Here is a 19610-nt window from a genome sequence, read left to right on the forward strand (position 1 = left end):
CAAACTCAAATCTTGCCTTTCCCCGGCTCCCAGCTGTGTGATAGACACTAAGGCAAAAACACTATGAGGAAGACTCAAGCACTAGTTTAGAGGCAGATTTCTTTCAGGTAGGTGTAGAGAGTGATAAGGTCCCCCCCTAAGCCTTCTCTTCTCCAGACTAACCCCCCCCAGGTCCCTCAGCTGTTCCCCATCACACTTGTGCTCCAGACCCTTCACAGCCTGTCCAGATCCCCCTGCAGAACCTCCTGCTGTCCAGCAGATCAACGCTCCCACCCAGCTTGGTGTCCTCTGCAAAGTGACTGAGGGTGCCCTCAATCCCCTCACCCATATCATTGATAGAGACATTAAACAGAACTGGGCCTAGGAGTGAGCCCTGGGGAACACCAGTTGTGACCATCTGCCACATGGGCTGAACTCCATCCACCACCAGTCTTTGGACTCAGCAGACACTTTGACTTGGTCTACAACTTTTATTTCAAGGAGCAGAATTGTTTTGAGCATATTCACAAGAATAAATATAAAATTACTCTTCAGAGTAAGAAGATGAGTTTTTATAAAAATATATCTCTATCCCACAGAACCACCAAGGTGGGGTTCTCATGAGGAAATAATATTTAGTAAAAAAATAAAACACTGAAAATAAAATGCTTGACCTATACTGATTGGATCACCAAGCAACTGAAATTTTTACAAAGATATAAATATTGTAAATATTGTTAATAAAAATAACATTTAAATAGATGAGAAGTCAATGAGTCCATCCAGATGAACAGAACACTGCAGGAAGCCACCATTTCTTCTACACGGCACCAACTTCCTTGTATTCACTGGCATTCATTTGTCTCTTCTTGTTTTGGTACCTGGAAGTAGAGAAGTGTGAGTTCTGGAAAGCCAGTTGTTCCAAAAGACTTTTTGTGGGGTGAAGGGGGTTGCAAGGAAGAAAAAGGAAATGCTGCATGACCTCCTCACATTTGTTTTAAACCTCTAGTAGCTAAGCTCTGTCTGTGATCACTTCCATGTCTGAGATAACTTTCAGGCAGTCTCATGTCTCATCTCTTCACTAAGGTTGTCCCATCTGCATTAAAGTCTTCCTATTGATACTAGCTTTGTCTTGGAGAAATCCTGCTGGATCCTTGCCTGCAATAGGGCTGAGCATCCTAACCAACTTGGCCACCTTGTGTTTGAAATGATGTGCCATCGAGTCTTCATGCAGGGAAGAGGAATTACAGCGATCACCACCTAGCTGTCAGATGTGTGAAGCTGAGCTCTCTTCTCTGAGGGCTGTTCCACCTTCTCAGATCTCTCTGACAGCTGCTTATTGTTAGTTTTTAGTCTGAAGAATGACCCCTGCTGCTTGTGGGTCTGTTAATGGGGAAGACTACTATCCTCCTTGGTAAAGCAGATAAGGCATTGCTTGTGATATCACAGTCACCACAATAACACAACTGATAAAAATCACTGATCCAATTGTCCTCCAGTTCCGGATGATGGGGGAAATAGCATTACGAAAAGAAAGGAACTAAAATTTCCCTGTTCCCTGTCTGCTCTCTCCTTTAGCTCAACACACCTTCCAAGACAGACATGAACTATCTGTCTATCAGGGTTAGAAGGCATCAGAAGATACTGCTGCCTAGCCTGCAGTTTGGGTTATGCTATGCATTCAGCATACTTTACTAAGCGCAGGCTAGCAGGTCTGTCTATCAAACCAGCTCCATTCAGTCAAGTGAACATAGGTACCTTGTTCTATCTGGAGGTACTCAGGGGACATCTTGCTGCAAATACAGGGGATTAGCCTTCCTGAGCCACGAAGCATATCTTGCTTACCTTCTGCAGATGTAGTAGCTTGCAATGGAGATGGCGATGAGGAAAAGCAGAACGACGATAACTGTCAGTGCCACATACTCCTTACTGAGGGGCTGTCTAACCAATTCTGAATGCACACATCGGACACCAGAGAAGCCTACATCACACCTGAGGATCAGAGATGCACAATTAGAGACACAGCCATGGGGTTACGCTTTAGCAGTCCACAAAGCATGCTGTACTGCTAGCCTGCTGTTTCCTCAGGGACAAGCAATTAGAACCGATGTACTGCAAGCCAACGTGGTCCTAGAAATGGTTGCAAACTCTTCAAATAAATGAGGAGTACCCTTTAAAATACCTAGAGGGTCTTTATTTTGCAGGCTGAATCCAAGGAGAAACCTGGTTGCTTTGCCTGAGGTCTGGATCTCACACTACTATAAACATAGATGGCAGGGAAGAGCATCAGAATGAGTGTCCCAAGTTTAAGTTTGGCTGCTGATTAATTTCATGTGCCTAAAACTCTCACCTAGGTTTCACTGGAGCCAGCACATATGCTTAACACTTGCTTAAATGCAGCTGAGGTGTTTTATAGATATATTGCTCCTCTTTAATGTCTTGTAATCATTTGAATACTTTGCTGGATGGGTGTTCCAGCTAAGTGCCAAGAGCAGTAAGATGAAAGGCCCCATGCAGTTCACCTCCAAGCCCACCTCAGGGAGGTCTGCAGAACGCATCATGCCCACTTCATACCTGCAGTAGTGTTCATCCAAGTCCACTATGTACACGCACTGCCCATGGAAGCAGTAGTCCTTCATTTCAGGCTTGCATCTAGTTATCCCAACTTGAGCCACACGTGGACTGTTCTCTGTCTGGACTACAAAGAGATTTTGTTAGCATCTCATCAGCCTTATTTCCGCTTTGTATTTCCCAAACAATGTATAAGCTGTACAAGTACAGCTAATAGTGTCACTACCAGGAGACCTACAAAGCAGCAGAAGGTGACCCTTCTGAACAGGGAGAGGATTTTCCCAGGCCAGAGTTATATTGACTTTTGGGAGTTCCACATAAGCTATTTCTGCTTTCACAGCAGAGTTCACACTTCAGGAAGAACTCTTCAGCTACAGAAGCAATATTAAAGGAAATGTAGGCTAAAACCCAGCCCTTGTTCAACAACGCTGAACACTCTGCAGGATGTTGGCCGTGTTGTTCAACAGAAAAATTATTCCAAGAGCACCTCGGTGAGGCCACTAGGAAAAGAAGATGGGAACCCAAGACTTGTTCCCTACAGAGAGAGCTGAGCAGTACACTTACTTAGTGCTGTCGTGCAGTTCTCCATTTCACCAGGCCCACATAATGGGATCACTGTTGTGCCCAGGACTGCTTGCAATAGGTAGCCTACAAAAGAATAAAAAGAAGAGTCAAAACTAGCTGCTTTTCAAGTGTACTTAAGTATTTCAGGTTGTGTATTCATCAAGTTAATACAAGAACAACAGAAACTTTTACGTTAGGAAAACCCGAGTGTTGTAAGCTGAAAAAACACAGGTCTGAGAGATCTGCTGCCTGTATCATATAAGGCAGCCCAAACAAACATCTCTGAAATACAAACTTTAATGTAGATCAGAGATCAAACAGAAATATAATGCCTGTGACCACCTCTCACCCACACTCAGAGTGAAACTGTGCAGGAACAGGCTTGGAGAGATTACACAGGAGAGGCAGAAATTAGGCCAACACTGATTATGTTCCCTTTCTGACTGGTCTGGCATGACACCTGCACAAGGGACCCTGCCAGATTTCTGCAATTAGGCATGACAATCCAGCATTCATGGCAGGAGGAGTTCTTTTGGTGATCCAAATCATGACATCCCTGAGTCACAGCAGTGCAGGGGCAGAGCATTTCCTAGGACTCAGCAAGCCCGTGCAGCTGATGATGCAGTGCAGCAGGTCAGTGCTGAGCCAGGCTCAGTGACCCCCGACTTCAGAGAGCACATCCGGCTTGAGGAAGGCTTAACACCAAAGCTACTCTTTAGCAGCAAAGAGGTTCCTCAGCTGCTGAGGTGGTGTAGCAGCCTGAAAGGTTGGACAGTTCCTGCACTGCCACCTGCTCCCACACAGACCCTCTTCATCAGCAGTTACTGGCCACTTCAGGGGTCTTGGGCCTGTGTTCCTCATCTCAGCAGAACCCCAGGAGAAAAAGGGTACATTTCTGTCTTCCCTTCACCATCCACACTGAGGAAAACTGCAGCTCAGTAGGTTTGATGTGGCTACCAGACATAATGAGAGGCTGAGGAGTTCCGCTACTAGAGCTGCGGCTGCATTTCCTCAGGGAGCAAGGACCTTCCTCCCCTTCTCCCAGAGATTCAGCTTCTAAAGCATCTGGACATCTTTGAGGCTGTAGAGTGCTGCACAGGCAGAGCTTTCAGGTATTCTCCTAGTTAAATGAACATTACTGAATATGATCTGAAGGCCAACACAAGTGCTCATAGCCTCACGGCTGGCCCCAGAGGAACAGTCAGTGTTTGTCCCAGCTGGCCATGAAATGCAGTTGGCTAACACTTGCTATTGTGGTCACAAACTAACCTGCTGGTGAACTGCTTAGTCATCAGCACCATGCCACACCAGTTGGTAATTTGTGTCTTTGGGCTGTTTGCCTCTATTAACTTGTCAGGTCATGTATGTCTAATGGAGGGAGTGTGCCTTCATAATTTCTTGATCACTCTAATTCAAGTCCAGTTATTAGAAAGTTTCATTACATCTCGGAGTTAAATCTAGGAGTGATTTATGGACTTCCTGCAGCTCCTCTGTTTCTGAGTGATTAGCAGGTTTCCTTCAAGCTTTATTCTAGTTAAAACAGGTCTAGTGGAAGGTGTCCCTGCCCAAGGCAGTGTGGGCGGAACTGAATGATCTTTAAGGTCTCTGCTAATCCAAACCATTCTATGATCTATGATTCTAGATACAAGAACAGCAGGAATATCCATCCTGGAGGGACAAGGAGGGTTGTATGCTTGTGTAGCTTTAAAAAAAACACTCCATGTCTTTACCTCCCTCTCCACTGCATTCCTTGCAAAGCTAATAAACCAAGCTTTAACAGAAAGAACAAAGACTAGGGCCACCAAAGGGAGAGCCACAGTAACACAGCAATGATGCCAGCACCCTGACTTGTACAGGAGTAAGCTGGAGCCATCTGTGCCTGCTAGCATGAGTCAGCAGCACCTGCCTTTCACTCCACGGGCAGGACAAGCAAGTTTACTTTCACGGTGGGACTTTTTTATTATTAACACTACTGTACTCACTATAGACTTCATGAGGAGAAGCAACTGAACACTTCTGCAAGGCTATAACAGAAACGTGAAGTGTTTGAAGGCTGAAGCCATCCACTGATAGATGGGGGAAGTTCAGTTACTGCCAGAACAGCAGCTTTGAGCTTCCTTGAGGGACCCATGTTCCAAATGATGCTAAATCTCTCCCAAAGGAGATCTGCTGAGTCAGTCCTCCTTCCCAGGTACCAGAGAGACATTTCAGAAGTGCTCCATGGACTAAGCTGCTCATTCAGCAGGGAGCAGCTGTGGCACAGATCAGCTCTGTCCCACTAAGGTTACAACATGTGGTTGCAAAAAGGGATGCTGAAATCCTGAGAGTAGCCAGAGTTAGTGACTGAGGCTTCCTCCTGCTCCCCATGTACAGCTGCTATCATCCCTGGGCTGTGGCAGGTTTTATGGCAGGATTTAGTCTGGGGGCCACATGACAGTAATGAGCATAAATCAAGGCAAAAAGATGCTAGAGGTACCTGGGATACTCACTTGTGTTGTACTTGGTTAAATAGATGGATTAAGCCATCTGGCACTCTCTATTAACCTACATATTTTTGTTCCAGTTTACATACTTCCTTGATCTGAGCATAACCTGAGCAATTGCTTTTTAATCTCAAGCTCTTAGAGAGTTTCCAGAACCCAGTTTTTGCATTCAAGAAACTCAAACCCAGGCACATGAAAGAGATGGGTCAGCTCTTCTCCTGGCTCCAGGAGGAGACACCGCTTTCCAGCTAGAAAAAAGGCCAAAACTCAACATCTATGAGGCATATTAAAAATAACCTCCTCCTCCAACACTGAACCACACATGGCTTGCCCCATTGCAGCCACAACTGACAGCCTGCTCTGCCTGGCTGCAGCCACATAGCCGGAAGGGCTGGAGCAGGTGTGGGTATGTGTTGACACCCAGCAGTATTTGTCACATCGGGGCAAAGTTCCTCCTGCTCTGCACTGTTATATTTTGCCCTTTCCCCCATGCACATATTTCCCCTCTGACATCAATGGGAGGGGTATCCTGAAGGAGGATAAGGGATCCACACACAGGAATGGCGAAGGAGAGCCTTTCCCAGGATTACTGGGTGATGGATACCAAGCATAGCACCTGGGAGAGGTCATTATGTTCTTACACCTTCACTGATCACTAAGCAAACACAGCATAGAAGATAGCAGTAACGAGATGGTGGGTATTCATGTGTGCCTTGCAGGAATGCGAATGCTATGCTGATGCTCCAGTAGCACGCACATGCAACACTATCTGGTCCTGGAGGTGTTCCTGTCAGGTTGACACCAACAGCAGTGGCTGTTACTGGAACAGTAATAGTCTCAGGCTTCTGAGAGGTCAATCACCATTTCAGTTGGCTTTGATTGTCATTGAGCTCACTAGTTAATCTGAAGAAGACCCTGCAATGCTGCTTCACATCTGACATCCCTGTGATCTCTCTGCCACAGCAGTAGCACCTACACCTTTCACATGGGTTGCAATGCCAAACACAGAGGTGTCCATGTGACACACACCTACAGGATCTCAGCCTATTTTAACTCTGGAGACAGGTCAAGGTGAGTACCCCTTACCTGATTTTGGACACCCAGAGCACATCTGTCTAAGGCCTTCTTGGTGTAGACTAGGCAGGAATCATGGAAGTTAGCCAGTCCTATTGGCTTTCTGAGCACTGCTATTAATACCGTTTAACTCCAGAGCATTGCCTTCCATCCCTCTCTGCTGGTAACCTCCCTAGCTAGCCACAGCAGCTCACAGGCCACCTCAGACAAAGCGAGCACTTCTGGCAACAAAGGCTAGGTGGGTGGCTGTGGTTTAGATGAAGATCATAGAAACTTAGATTTAGCCAGGAAAGCCTTGCAAACAGTCTGTTCTTATTTAAGATTTGGCTGTGCAACCACACCGCTCAAATCAAACACAGCATCTCTAAAGTAGAGGTTATCCACACAGGCTGAGCATTTTATTTTCCTGGGAAAGGGGAAGTGGTCATTCAAGCTAAACACCTTAGACAAAGCACGCTTCCCCATCTTTGCACTCTGGACAAGCTGTTTGTTTGCTGCTTGATGTTTGGATATGATGTACGTGGTGCCTAATTGCCTGACCATGCCCATCAAGGCACCATGCCCAACACTCCTCTTCCTTAGACAAGACGTACAAGATGTACAGGTTGCTCTTCTCATCATGTGAAAGGAGATGCTGTCAGCTCTTTCCACCCCTCGTGCCCCTGCAGTCTATGGATGGTTTGCCTGTTGTCTAAATGCAGGGCCAGATGTGATGTTTCTGAGAGAGACAGGCTCAAATCAACTACCCTTAGGACAAGCGGACAGGAACGGCTACGCATGTTTGTTTCTGGCAGTCGTGTCCAGATTTCCCCATTTCACATTTTGTATCCATGCCTTCAGAAGTGCCAACTCAAGTCATGGATGCCCAGGGCCAGACCACAGCAGCTCTGAATCAGCCCTGGAAACACCAGCCCGTTATCGGAAGACTATCGCTCTAAAATTGCTACAGGCCCACATGATCATCTTCAACACGGTGTCAGGACTTACCCTTAAGCAGAGATAATGCAGATAATTACATATTATGTGCACCCAGTCATCTCAGTACTGCTTCCACCTTTGTGGAGACTTGCACATCACTGACCTTACTCACATGCTACCCCTGTGCCACTCTGCTTTCCACCATACATGGTGGAAAGAGGTCCCTATGCCACAGAAGCAGCAGTAATCCATTATTGCTTCCAGCCAGACACATCAGTCACTGACATTTTCCACATCATTTTCCACATCCACTCAGCGGCCTTAATGTTTAGCCCACTTGCTGATGACCAGACAAATGTGACATGGGAAAACAGAAGGTCAGCAACTGCTGAAACTGTCCAGTGGTTCTGGAGATCTGAGGATGGCCACTGAGCGGGCATTACAGTGACTGCAACGAGACCAGTGCCAAGGCTGCTGTAGTAATTCACGGAAAAGGCAGGGCCTGGGCTTGGCTCCGTCACCACCACATCACTGTGTGGCTCCTCAGGGTGAATGACAGCTCTCTTCTACCACGCCAAGCCCACAACAATCAGGATACCAAGCTGACAATGACCATCACTTCAGTCAGGTTTCAGCCATTCAGCTTCATCTTAAAGTCTGATCTAACACCAGCTACAGTCTTCCCAACTTCTGACAGTGGCACCAAGTTCTGCTTATACTACTGACCTGGGAGGAGAAGGCAGTAAAAAGCTCATACCACTCCTTATGATGCCATTCAGCTATGACTATGCCCTTACTACTGGATTTTGCACCCGCCCCGAAAATTAATAAATCCATATACAGGCTCATGAAAGACATACTAGCTCCTTCCAAGACACCAGGAAAAGGTGTTCAGCCCGCTGTCCTGGCAAGTGAGATGCTGTGCAGCAGCTGATCCAAAAGTGGAAGTACTTGGCCAAGATGAAAGACACAAACCCATGCTGCTAAAGGAACATCTGCCCCCAAAAAGAAGTCTTGGGAACTGAGGATTCCCACTGTCTGCGACCCTGAGCCCGGCATCATGAGTGTGAGAAGATGCTTTGTCATTAAAGCAGCATATGAGTATGCCAGGTCTGGGTCCCGCCTCAAACGTTTGCTGCCACGCAGCTCAAGTCTCCCCATGGGGTAAGCTCTCAGCACTCCCTGCCAGTGCCCAGCCACAGTGTGGGGCAAAGATCAGCTCTTGCTTTACATGACATCCAGGCTCCAGGATTCTCGATGCTCTGAGGATACATATGTTCATTTTGGACTTTCAGGTAGGTTATGTCATGCAACAGAGTAACACACTGCCAGTGAGGAGGTGGAGAAGTGTCAAGCAGAGGGATGCCGCAACTTGTTTTGTTACCATAAGGAAGTCTCTGCTGCTGTGGGGATTCACCGGCTGGGCTCACCCAGAGTGTGGCAGGGGTAAAGGCAATAGGACCAGACTACGAACAGGACAGGACAAGGTGAAGGAGAACAGACAGCACTGCCTTGAGCACACTGCACTGCGAGCAGAGCTGGGGAAAAGGGGAGTGAACGTTCACCTTCACTCCATCACTTGGGCATCATGCAAGCAAAGAAACGTCCCATAAACAGCACACCGGGGAGTACCTGTGTTCTTTGCTCTCCGTCGAACACAACCACACAGGTATACCCATCCCTGCCCATGATTTCATCTCGAAGAAAAAACACATCGCCTTCACCTGAAGGCAAGCCGGGCTTTATGCTTTGCCAGACGTTTTCCAGCAGCTGGAACACCCCGGCCCCTAGACTCAGCGCCTGATGCCTTCCCAGTCCCTGCCCTTCAGAGCAGAGTCCCACAACGCCGGGCGGCACTCACCGAGGAAGAGCAGCAGGCTGCGGACCCGCAGGCATCTGGCGTCCATCGCCCTCTCGTCCCGGGGAGAGAAGAGAAGGAGGAAGCAAGAGAGGAAGAGGCGGCAGCCGTTCGCAGCGGACCGGCGGGAGCCGTATGGGTGTGGGCCTCGCCGCGCCGGACCTTTATGGGCCAGCGGGAGAGGCGGGGCTCGGCTCCGGTGATGAAACCCCGGCTCGGCCGGGGGCAGGTCCCCGGCCTCCTCGTATCCTGCCCCGCCGCCCCCGGCCGGGCCGGGCCGGGCCGGGCCGAACCAAACCAAGCCGGGCCGTTCCACCCCCGGCAGGCAGGAGGTGCACCCAGTGGGGAGGGTAGGGTAGGAGCACGCCTGCCTGATCCCTCTGGCCCTCGCTTGCTGGCCATGCACATTTGATTTCCTTATTTTAGCAAGCGTTATGGCAAATTATACATGGGGTTGTAAATTTACCCATCCCCTCTGAGCCATCTGGCCAAGGCGCTGATGCCTGGGATCTCCTGGGGCAGCGGATGTCCCCGGCTGGATGCACAGCCTCAGCACTACTTGCCTTCAGCTCATCATAGAATCATAGAATGATTTGGACTGGAAAGGACCTGAAGATCATCCAGTTCCAACCCCCCTGCCATGGGGCAGGGATGCCTCACGCTAGACTAGGTCACCCAAGATTCTCTCCAAACTGGCTTTGAACCCTGCTAGGGATGGAGCATTCACAACTTTTTTAGGCAACCTGTGCCAGTGCCTCACCACCCTCACAGTAAAGAACTTCTTCCTTATATCTAACCTGAACTTCCCCTGTTTCAGCTTAAACCCATCACCCCTCGTTGTATCACCACAGTCTCCCATGAAGAGTCCCTCTCTGGCATCAGGGCGATGCATAAGGGTGTGAGACTTTGCCAGTGCAGTGTGTATCTGGAGCCAACGGCGGCCTGGGTGGGCCACTGCACTGCCACACTGGCCACCATAAACCCAAGGCTGGGAAACACCTCAGGGTGAGCAGCTAGCAACTTGCTGCCCTTCCCCATCTCGCATCTCCTGACATCTGAAGTGACCCTCGCCACATATGAGCTGCTGCCAGGGTCGCAGCAGTTGACAGGGATGTCAATACCTGGACCATCTGTGATGGTCCTAAGGCCAGTGGGTGCTTAAGCTGCATTGCCCCTCCAGCCCTTGGCCTTGTCACAGCACGGGTAGCAACAGATCTTTAGTTACCTTGACAGCAGTTGACTAATTATGGCTATTTTTTTAAACAACTTCTTTTAAGTTATCTTGTTGAAGCCCACACACTGTCACTATGTTAGGCAAGGCCTTGTTCAGCACTTACGTGCCACCACTGGATAGCTGAGGGATACTCTACCCCCAAATCCCTACTGTATGCATCTGCCTGAAATATCAAGTGTGTTTTGTCTAACCAACCCGCTCAATGGTGGTTATTTCTTTTCCTTTTAAGGAAAACCTTCCTGTGCCTTATCACTTTCCATCGTCAAAAAGGCAAGGTGACACCCAATTTACTGCAGAATTGATAAGCCTGTCTCACAGCAAGGAATCTGAGTATTGATAGCAAGGTGCAGTTTAATAGCTGGCTAGTCAAGCACCCATAGTTTCTCCATTTTATCGGTAGTTATTCATACAAGATATAAGTTAATTGTAGAAAATACTGCAGAACATGATATACTACAACTCCATGTTCAGAATGTAATTACAAGTAATAAACAGGTTAATTCAGGGAGCTGGAATAGATCTGGCACTTAAAAATCATATTCCTTCTTACTTTGGGAGTCTTTTCTTAGGTCTACATAAGTGTGGAGATGCTGAAATGAAATAAGGCAACATGTCACTAGAGAACTGTATGTCAGCACCACTTACACATTAGCTAAACAGTATAAGAGTTGGCAAGATAGAATCAAGATCAGTGTGAAAGCAGGATACAGAAGTTCATCCCCCACAATAAAGTGGGACATGACATAGTTGGAATCTTTTTCTGAGTCCTCTTCCCCCCCCCCCCAACATTAGGCTCATGGCTTATCCACACAATCAGCATACTGCTTTAAGGTTTTCTGATGCCACATGACTGGTTTTGTTGCTTCCTTAATTTGTGCTGATCCCCCTCATTAAGGATTTTATTGTCTGCCCTTTCAGGGATCAGAATGAGTAAAGGAAGGAATTGCAATTATTAGTAAAGCATTTCTGTGTGTGGGCATGCAGATGTCTTAAAAAGCAGCATCACTGTAGAACTTCCACTTTATAATTAATTTCACCCTTAAATTGCTGCATGATTTATCTTCTGAAAGACAGCACTTAATTATAGTCTTGTACCGGTATCCAGATACCAAGTAATGCTGACACAACTGGAGCAATTCATTGGAATTTCCTCTTTCAGATTTGAATATATGAAAAACAAGCATCATAGACACATCTTTATCTTTCTGCAATGTTCTTTACCTCATGGTATGTGGTTCTGCATTTGGCATCCCTGCTTGCGGCTTTCACCATCCTCTCCTTCATGTGGAGGCCACCTCTTTGGACACGGTTGGTACACACCTTCAGAGCCAGTTTTCCAAGAGACTCTTCACAGTAAGTAGTGCCTTCTTGCACCCAACGGGTTCATTGTGAGGTATGTTTATTGCATCCCACGGATCTGAGAATGGAGGGACATGTCTGTACAGTGCCAAGAGTTAGCACTGGTTGGGCAACAGAGCATGATGGGTGCACTCCAGCTAGTGGCCTCAATTGCAGCTGGGGTGAACTGGCACACCCAAGTCAAGCCAAGGATAGCTTTATGCCACTTGGCATCACACCAGTGGAGGCAAGGAGCCCCCAGAATGCTTTGACATTTCAGAATCTTTCTCTTCACAAAGCCTAACAAGAACATGAGGAAATATGTCTTGTGCAAAAGACTTCCTTGCTTTTATTACCTTGCAATGGTTTAATGACCGTCTTGAAGGAAAACTTTTATTTACAAAGCACACAGGCTCAACTGAAGTCCATGTTATGCTTTTAATCCTCTTTCACTGTCACAAGCATTCATCTCTCCATTTTGGACAGAGCAGCAGTGATTATTTCAAGGGTATGGACTGAGCTTTGCCTATCAGTTTAGCTATCACTCATGACAGAGGGTTTTCTATGAACAACATACCCTTTTCAACTTTGAGAGGGGAAAATACAGCTCAAACGTACATTTTTCTGGGCTTGAAAATGCTTTTCCTCACGGTGATGTGCTGTAGAAGAATACACGGGTTCATAGCCACTTTATGTATGTGTTTGTACATAACTAAAGGTGTACATAACAATACTACTCACTTTAGCTGCTTTCTGTAGGCCTCGCACCCAGTTTCATGCAGTATCATCATGGGGATGGATCTGCATTGGTTTTGTCTGTCAAGAATAAGACCTATTTTCAAAATCAACATGTTTTTGTTAGAAAGCATTTTTGAAACTGGAAGAAAATCATTCTTAGCCTAGGACTGAGGCACTTGGCACTGTCATACATACTCAAAGTAACAAAAAGCAGCATTTGCATTTTCATGCATCCCTGGGAAAATCTGCCAGCATTTTTTGAGACCAGCACAAGTGCATACATCAGTGTGCGTAAGAAATTTTTATATCTAGTGAGATTTCATTGCACAGCATGACAGATCCTCAAGAAGTACTCTCAAAAGAACAGAAAGCTAGCTGGAGCACAGCTCACTTAACAGCATTTACATTTGAGCTACAGAAAAACGAAAATCCTATGTGGCAAAACCCATGAGGCTCACACGTAGCACAAATGCCCTAAGAAGGGAATACATTTAACTGACCTACACAGATAAGGTAGTCTGGAGGAAAGGGAGTAAGAAAAAACACCTTGAGCAAAACTTGGTTTCAGATCTGCCATGTATGTGAGGGCTGAATTAGGTCAGATGTTCTTAAACAACCAGGCTCTCCTGTAAACTATCAGAGGTCAGAACACTGACCCCAAGGCTGAAAGCAGCTGATGCCTCTTCCAGTAAACGCAGCGGGAGGTCAGAGCTACTGGATGACACCAAATTCAACCATTTCTTAGCCAACTTCTTGGGTCAGCATTAACTAGCAAATTAAAAAAGAAAAAAAAAACAACACCCCAAAACCCAAACAGCTAATTCCTGTCCATTTTGATGGGATGTCTCAGAAGATGAAGATGACAAGGTGGACAGATCTGCCCGTTCACGCTGCACTGCTACCTGCAGGGCAGTTTTTAAAGCTTCGTTCTTCTGCCTGGTATAACAATTCCACTACTCTCCCCTGGGCAACTCCTGAATGGCTCAACACATCTCACTGGCAGGAAGAGCTTCATAATGCTCAACCAGTGTTTTCCCTTTCCTAATTACAGCTCAGTGCTCCATGCTAAGTGATTTCTTAGCCTCCAAGGGGTTTGGAGCTTTTTTCATTTGTGGAGTCTTTTCATGGCTTCTGCCTTCACTTGCTGCTACATAAACCTGTGCAAGCATTTTAACTGCACCCTTGTAAAGGATGTTATCAAACCAAGTCCTTCCCTTATTACTGCCCATGTATCTAGGAATTGTTTTTCCTTACTCCATGTAATTTATTAAGAATATGGGAAAGAGCAAGGTAGAAGATATGTGGTTTACCCCACAGCACATAGCAGGCTGCAAGCAAGCTGCGAGACCACCATCCCTTTACCCATCAGTCCTGTGTGCTGTTCTGTACATCAGCACTTCCTTTGAGTTCATAAAATCAGCTCTTCAACAGGGTTTGCATTCTCCAGGAAGACCAGAGTTAACCACTGAGAGACCAAACATGTGCAAATGTAAAGAGTGCCCTCTCTGATGGTTCACCGTGTGTATACATGGATGCAGCACTCAGACCCCTGCCTGGTGGCCAGTATAACTGAAAGTATGATTGGGTGGCTGACCATGTAGCCCATCAACTCAACAGCTCTGCCCAGAGAGCAACATCCATCACAGGACAGTGAAATGACAAACACAACCCCCACTGTGAGGACTGGTATGACTCAGGAGGCACTCACCGGCTCCTGTTAGGCATTCACCACAGTGGTCAGTCCTGGCTACAGGCTCTCCACCGCTACCTTCCACCCCTCTCCTGTATCTTCCCTCTGGAGAGTTGGTGCTAGGATGGGGAAGAAAAGGAGAAGAGATGCTGTATACGAGTGCCACAGTCAGCGGTAAGGGAAGACCTTCCCTGGGCAAGAACAGGGCCAGTACTAAGGTGTGCGCTAAAGCCTAGACAATATGTATGCTCGCACATGATCAGCTGAGCCTTCCTACCTGCTCCATTTGTGAACTTTGGCATCAGCAGCATGGTTACACAGGCATCACCTATGGTGGGTTCAATCCTTTGCAAGCTATTTTGCCCCTTTCATTGCTGCAGGGGGCGAGGGGATAAGTGCAGGGCAGGAGCAGAGGAAAGGCTGACTTGCAGGCTATTTCCCAGTCTCAGTATTGCTGTGCTTGGCCTGCTGAAAGGGAGAAGCAGCACAGAGCTGTGACTCACCCTGTGCTCCAGGCGTTGTAGCCAGCCCTAGACTCCACATTTTGGCTGCAACTCAGCGGTGCCTGTCACCTGCATGAGGAGCTGGGGCACCCTCTACACCAGCAGTGTGTCATTAGAGATGATGGAGTAAACAGCAATCCACCTGAAACCAGCTTGGCCAGCACCCGTTCCAGAAACCAAGTCTAGGAAAGAGGCATGGGTCCACAGTGTATTTGTTTGGCCTGGTAACTAGCACTAGGCACAAGAGCAGATGCGCGTAGTGGAATTCCCCCATCCACTAGCATTATGGGACACTCCCATTACTGTTCTGATAATTACTGTTAATCATTACTATTACTGAAGTGACCAAAAAAAAATAAAAAGGCTGTCATGATCAGGCCTTTATTGTGTTGGCTGTTGTCACGCAAAGGTGATGAGCCAGCCTGCCCCAGGGGACCTATAAACGTGGCTGACAATTCATCACCACACTTGTATTTCTAAATAGGACACTGTGGTCCACAGTGAAGCTCCCCTGCAACTCCAGCAGGGAAAAGCTGTGGCACTCCCTTGGCTCACATCAGCTCGGAGCCAGGCTCTTCATACCATGCTCCCTTTCTGTCAAGGTGCAGCTAGAAAGAAAAGAGGCTGACCAGGAATGTTTTGGGGTTGCAACACTCAGCATGATGTTCCCATTTTGTGTTTTCCCTGTCCAGGCCCATCCTGCTATAAAACTCTATATTCTTTGATCTCCAGTGAATTCAGTACCATCACATCTCGAGAGCCAACCATGAATCACATGGTATGCGGAAACTTCTGGGGTTTCATTTGGGAATGACCAATACTATGTGAAATCACCTTCTAGTCACCTTCTCCTCCCAGCCATGGTCTGAACATCACCTCAGGTATCCAAGCCTCCCCAGACACCTAGGTTCCTAGGTCAAGGACTCAAGAAATGGATTAGCCATCTTATCCACACAACAGGTACCAAAAGAGATCCCCAGGGAAAGACATGGGCCTCTGTGGGGCCAAGAAGGGCAGAGATATCTCCAGCACAGGTGGACACCATCTGGATGTCCTGGGGGAGAGGTGCCAGCAGCTGAGACACTTCCACAGATAACTCCTCCACATGTTATCTCCACATCCACCCCCCTATCCCTGTTCCTGCAGCTTGATGTTATTTAAGAGATGCAGATTTCCTTCATGACACTCAGAGCGCATGCGTATAAATCAAGTGGGACAGGACAAAGGCCAGGGCTGGGTTTAATTAGATTGGCGTCAGCTATTAAATTAAGAACACAGTACCAAGCTAGGGCAGGCAGTTCTTGATCAATGCTCCTGCAGCCAGAATCTATCCTTCCTACATGACAAAAAGAGCTGGGGATAAGGTCAGGTAGCCAAAGCTGCCAACCACAAGTTAGGTCTCTGAGTCTAGCTAAACTCCTCAGTAACAACAGTCCCTCCAGAGGACTTTCAAAAAGAATAGGAATCCCTGAAAACTACCTTTTTTTGAGAGCCCAAAGAGAGGCTGCCCATTAGATACTCAGGATGAGACACTTTTGGCCACTGAGCTGCAGCATGCCTACAGCAGAGGTCACCCCTTCACACCTAACACACTGGTGTTCCAGCTCCACACCCAGATTAATCTACCCTGCCCATACCAAGCACACAGGCAGTCTGACATCAACCAAAAAAACATTATGTCCACACAGGACATGGCCTGTCTGAGGTGAAACATGCCAGAATCTGTGCAGAACATGGCCCTGCTCTTGTCTGTCCGTCCCAGCTCCTCAAATCCTTCCCTCCCATTTTGTTATTGTAACATTCCCCTCCGTGAACCAGAGTCGAATTTCCAGGAAGGGCAACTGTGTATAAAGCAAATTTCCATCTTTCCAAATCAACTACTTTATAGGGCACATGGGTTAACTAAACTAAAAAAGAGGTCTCAATTCAAGTTTCTCTCCCCTCTCTCCTAGAGCATTCTTATGCAACGTGGTCCTGCGTGCATTTGACAACTTGTGGCAGCTTTGATGACCACATCACATCTCATCAGAGCTGCTGGCCCACTGCATTGCAAATGTTGGAATTCTTTTACGTAGATCCAAGTAACATCCTTTGGGCAATGGCCTTCAATTGTTTACTTGGGTTTCCATAAACAGGATATTAACAACTTGCAAATATCCTGTTGGAAGTTCCTCAGCTGTACTTGCAGGCTCACAACCAGTTTGATGCATGCCCATCTGCAGTAAATCCCTCTACTCCAACTTCACTGGAAACATTGCACAACTGTCACTGATCACAACAGTTACCTCTAATTGTACGTACCAAAGCTTCTGCTTCATGGCTTCTACAGATTGTTTGTAGGGGAACTGTAAATCAAAGAAATAAAACATTATTGTTGTCAGCACTTTCTGTAAGCCAAGAACTTAGCTGTGTAATTCTCGTTCAGGCAGAGAAAGTGAATTACACTGCTCTCAATTCTTGTTCCTACATCTCACCTAGAGGTAGGGTTTGGGTTTTTTTCCCCTTTCATATAAACTTCCACTGCAGCTGACTGAAGGCAGTGACATGCATGTGTACACACAGACATGGAAAATAAAAGATTTTCTTGGGTATTCCTTTGGTGTGGTGAAATTGGGTGTTTTGACAATCAATAATTAGCAAATTTCCTGCTACAAATCTAAAAATACCTTTCAAAAAGAAGTCTTAAAACTAAAGTCTCACATTTGAGCAGTCCACCTCACGACATACCTTAGCAGAGTTACAGATAAGCCAATACTTCCCTCTAAGGTAAACACTGTATTAAAAGCAATGCACACCTACCCTGGCTGGCCCATATTCAGCTGACTAGAGAGAGCTAGCTCTGTGGGCTGGAGGGGTGGACTTCACACAGAGGGAAGCTCCAGCCTGGAAGCAAAAAGAAGACCAAAAGGAAGAACACTTGGTATAGGAGAAGTAGAAGCACCAAGATGTGTGACTCCTAATCCACATGAGAATAACCCACTACTGGTGCAAAGCAGAGTGATAGTACATCCTTAGCTTCAAAACAGGTGGCTCAAGGAACTGTAACTCCTACAGGCTACAACTGTACTAACATCAGGTCAGATGACAGTAAAGCATTCAAGAAAAAAATAGCTAACCCAACCTTAAATACTGTTTGGGTAGGTGAAGGAGTCCTCACATGTTGTTGCTGTCTCCAAACACGTTACAACTAAAAGACACCTTGTCGCACCTACCTGGTGCCCTTTGAAGTTTAGAGCTGTTTCTCACCAACTGGGGTCTGCACATTACACAGATTGTAACACTGTCCCATGGACATTAATGCTTCTCTGAGTCCAGCTCTTTTCCCCCAGAAAACATACACAGCCTTCTATCTAAGGTGCTATCTCCCATACAGATACTCAGTCAAGCTGTGCACTACAGTAAAAGCTATCTGTCTGAGCCAGTCCAGCTTACTGTCCTCACGGAAGATGGTTCCGAAAGTAAAGAGGGAACAGCTTACTATCCTGGCCTCTTTAGAAGGGCCATGACAGCTATGCCTCCATCCCTGAATTGTGGCTGTATTGTATTTCCCCAGCCCATTCCTCTAGTGGCATGTGTGACAGGTAGCAATCCTTGTTGGCTAGTCACTTGGGCCCACTCTAAAACTTTCTCTTCCCCTTGCCCCCAGGTGGATGCTGCTCATCTCCCAGCAATGCCTTCCTGTCACTAGCACATTTCCATCTCTTCCCATCTCCTAGATCCAGTCCCCTACAGCCATCACGCTCATTTGCTGCTTTGTCTGATCACCATCCTGAACAGCAACTGGGCAGAATGGCAGTGCATAAAGCCAAGACTACATGGCACAAAACACACACTGGTACGCAGTGGCCTTGTAATGATTTCTCTTCCCAAGAGTCCTCAGGACACATCAGAACAAGGCACTGGACTTAGAATCATAGAATAGTTTGTGTTGGAAGGGACTTAAAGATCATCTAGTTCCAAATTACTCCTGGGAGACTGAGATAAGCCTTCCTACGCTTTGTGACCTTCCCATTCCACATCTCCTCCCCCTGCACACACACTCCCAGACTTTGGTAGAAAGGACATGAGTCATATGCTGTGTCACAAGCAAGAAAAACCTGGAACATGTCTCATTTCGGCCTCATTCTCACGATATTCTCAGTGGGGCCAGTGTCACCAAAACCTTCACAGGCAGGACCCCATTTTCTTTTCCTCTCCTCCTATGCCAGTCTCTTGGGGGAAAGGAGGGGGCAGGAAATGCTGCTCCTGACACACTCTGAGCAGCCTTTACTCTGGCTGCAAGAGCTGCCCTGGCTGTACCCATGTTGGGGTACACACTGCTCTGGTGTCATTCCTGCTGCCACCACAAGTGGAAAATGTTGGGCCTGTTGTTCACACCCCAAACCCATCATTACCACACCTGAACACAGACAACTGTATTTGTGAAATGTGTTCCCTGTGAATGAAATCCTCATAAACTTTAATTCAAAACCATGAGGAAAAGGCAGTGGTGTGAAGTCCTGACGCTACTTATTCTAAAGTAAATGACTGTACTGCACTATGAACTCAGCTGGGCTTCAGATTGCTCTGCAGATAACGCAGGAGGAAACTGTAACTTACACCACTACTAGTGTGTCTACAGCTAAGGAATGAGATAACTAAATGCCCTTGGGGAGATATG

General features: G+C 46.9%; 2 protein-coding genes across 3 annotated transcripts in view; both read right to left on the bottom strand.

Annotated features, from left to right (window-relative positions):
- Positions 1-450: 450 nt before the first annotated feature.
- EREG (epiregulin) lies at positions 451-9718 on the bottom strand. Its single transcript, XM_057429874.1, has 5 exons — positions 9451-9718; positions 3115-3198; positions 2554-2677; positions 1825-1971; positions 451-860 (listed from the first exon to the last, which is right to left on the bottom strand). Exons 1-5 carry the CDS (start codon positions 9494-9496, stop codon positions 800-802), a joined length of 462 nt encoding a protein of 153 aa, XP_057285857.1. The 5' UTR covers positions 9497-9718; the 3' UTR covers positions 451-799.
- Positions 9719-11237: 1519 nt separating this feature from the next.
- MTHFD2L (methylenetetrahydrofolate dehydrogenase (NADP+ dependent) 2 like) overlaps positions 11238-19610 on the bottom strand; it is a 65759-nt gene continuing 57386 nt past the window's right edge. The window contains exons 8-9 of one of the 2 annotated variants that reach the window (XM_057429865.1): positions 12761-12851; positions 11238-11271 (exon numbers count right to left, since the gene is read on the bottom strand). In XM_057429865.1, coding sequence (XP_057285848.1) covers positions 11253-11271; positions 12761-12851 — 110 coding nt within the window. In that variant the 3' untranslated portion in view covers positions 11238-11252. Of the gene's footprint in view, positions 11272-11548; positions 12099-12760; positions 12852-19610 lie in introns of those variants that run through there. The other variant, XM_057429863.1, reaches the window with a different exon arrangement.

Source organism: Pezoporus wallicus, unplaced genomic scaffold, assembly GCF_028554395.1.
Source record: "Pezoporus wallicus isolate ANWC-B61680 ecotype Strahan unplaced genomic scaffold, APGP_CSIRO_Pwel_v1 contig_5696, whole genome shotgun sequence".
Classification (NCBI taxonomy): Eukaryota; Metazoa; Chordata; class Aves; order Psittaciformes; family Psittacidae; genus Pezoporus; species Pezoporus wallicus.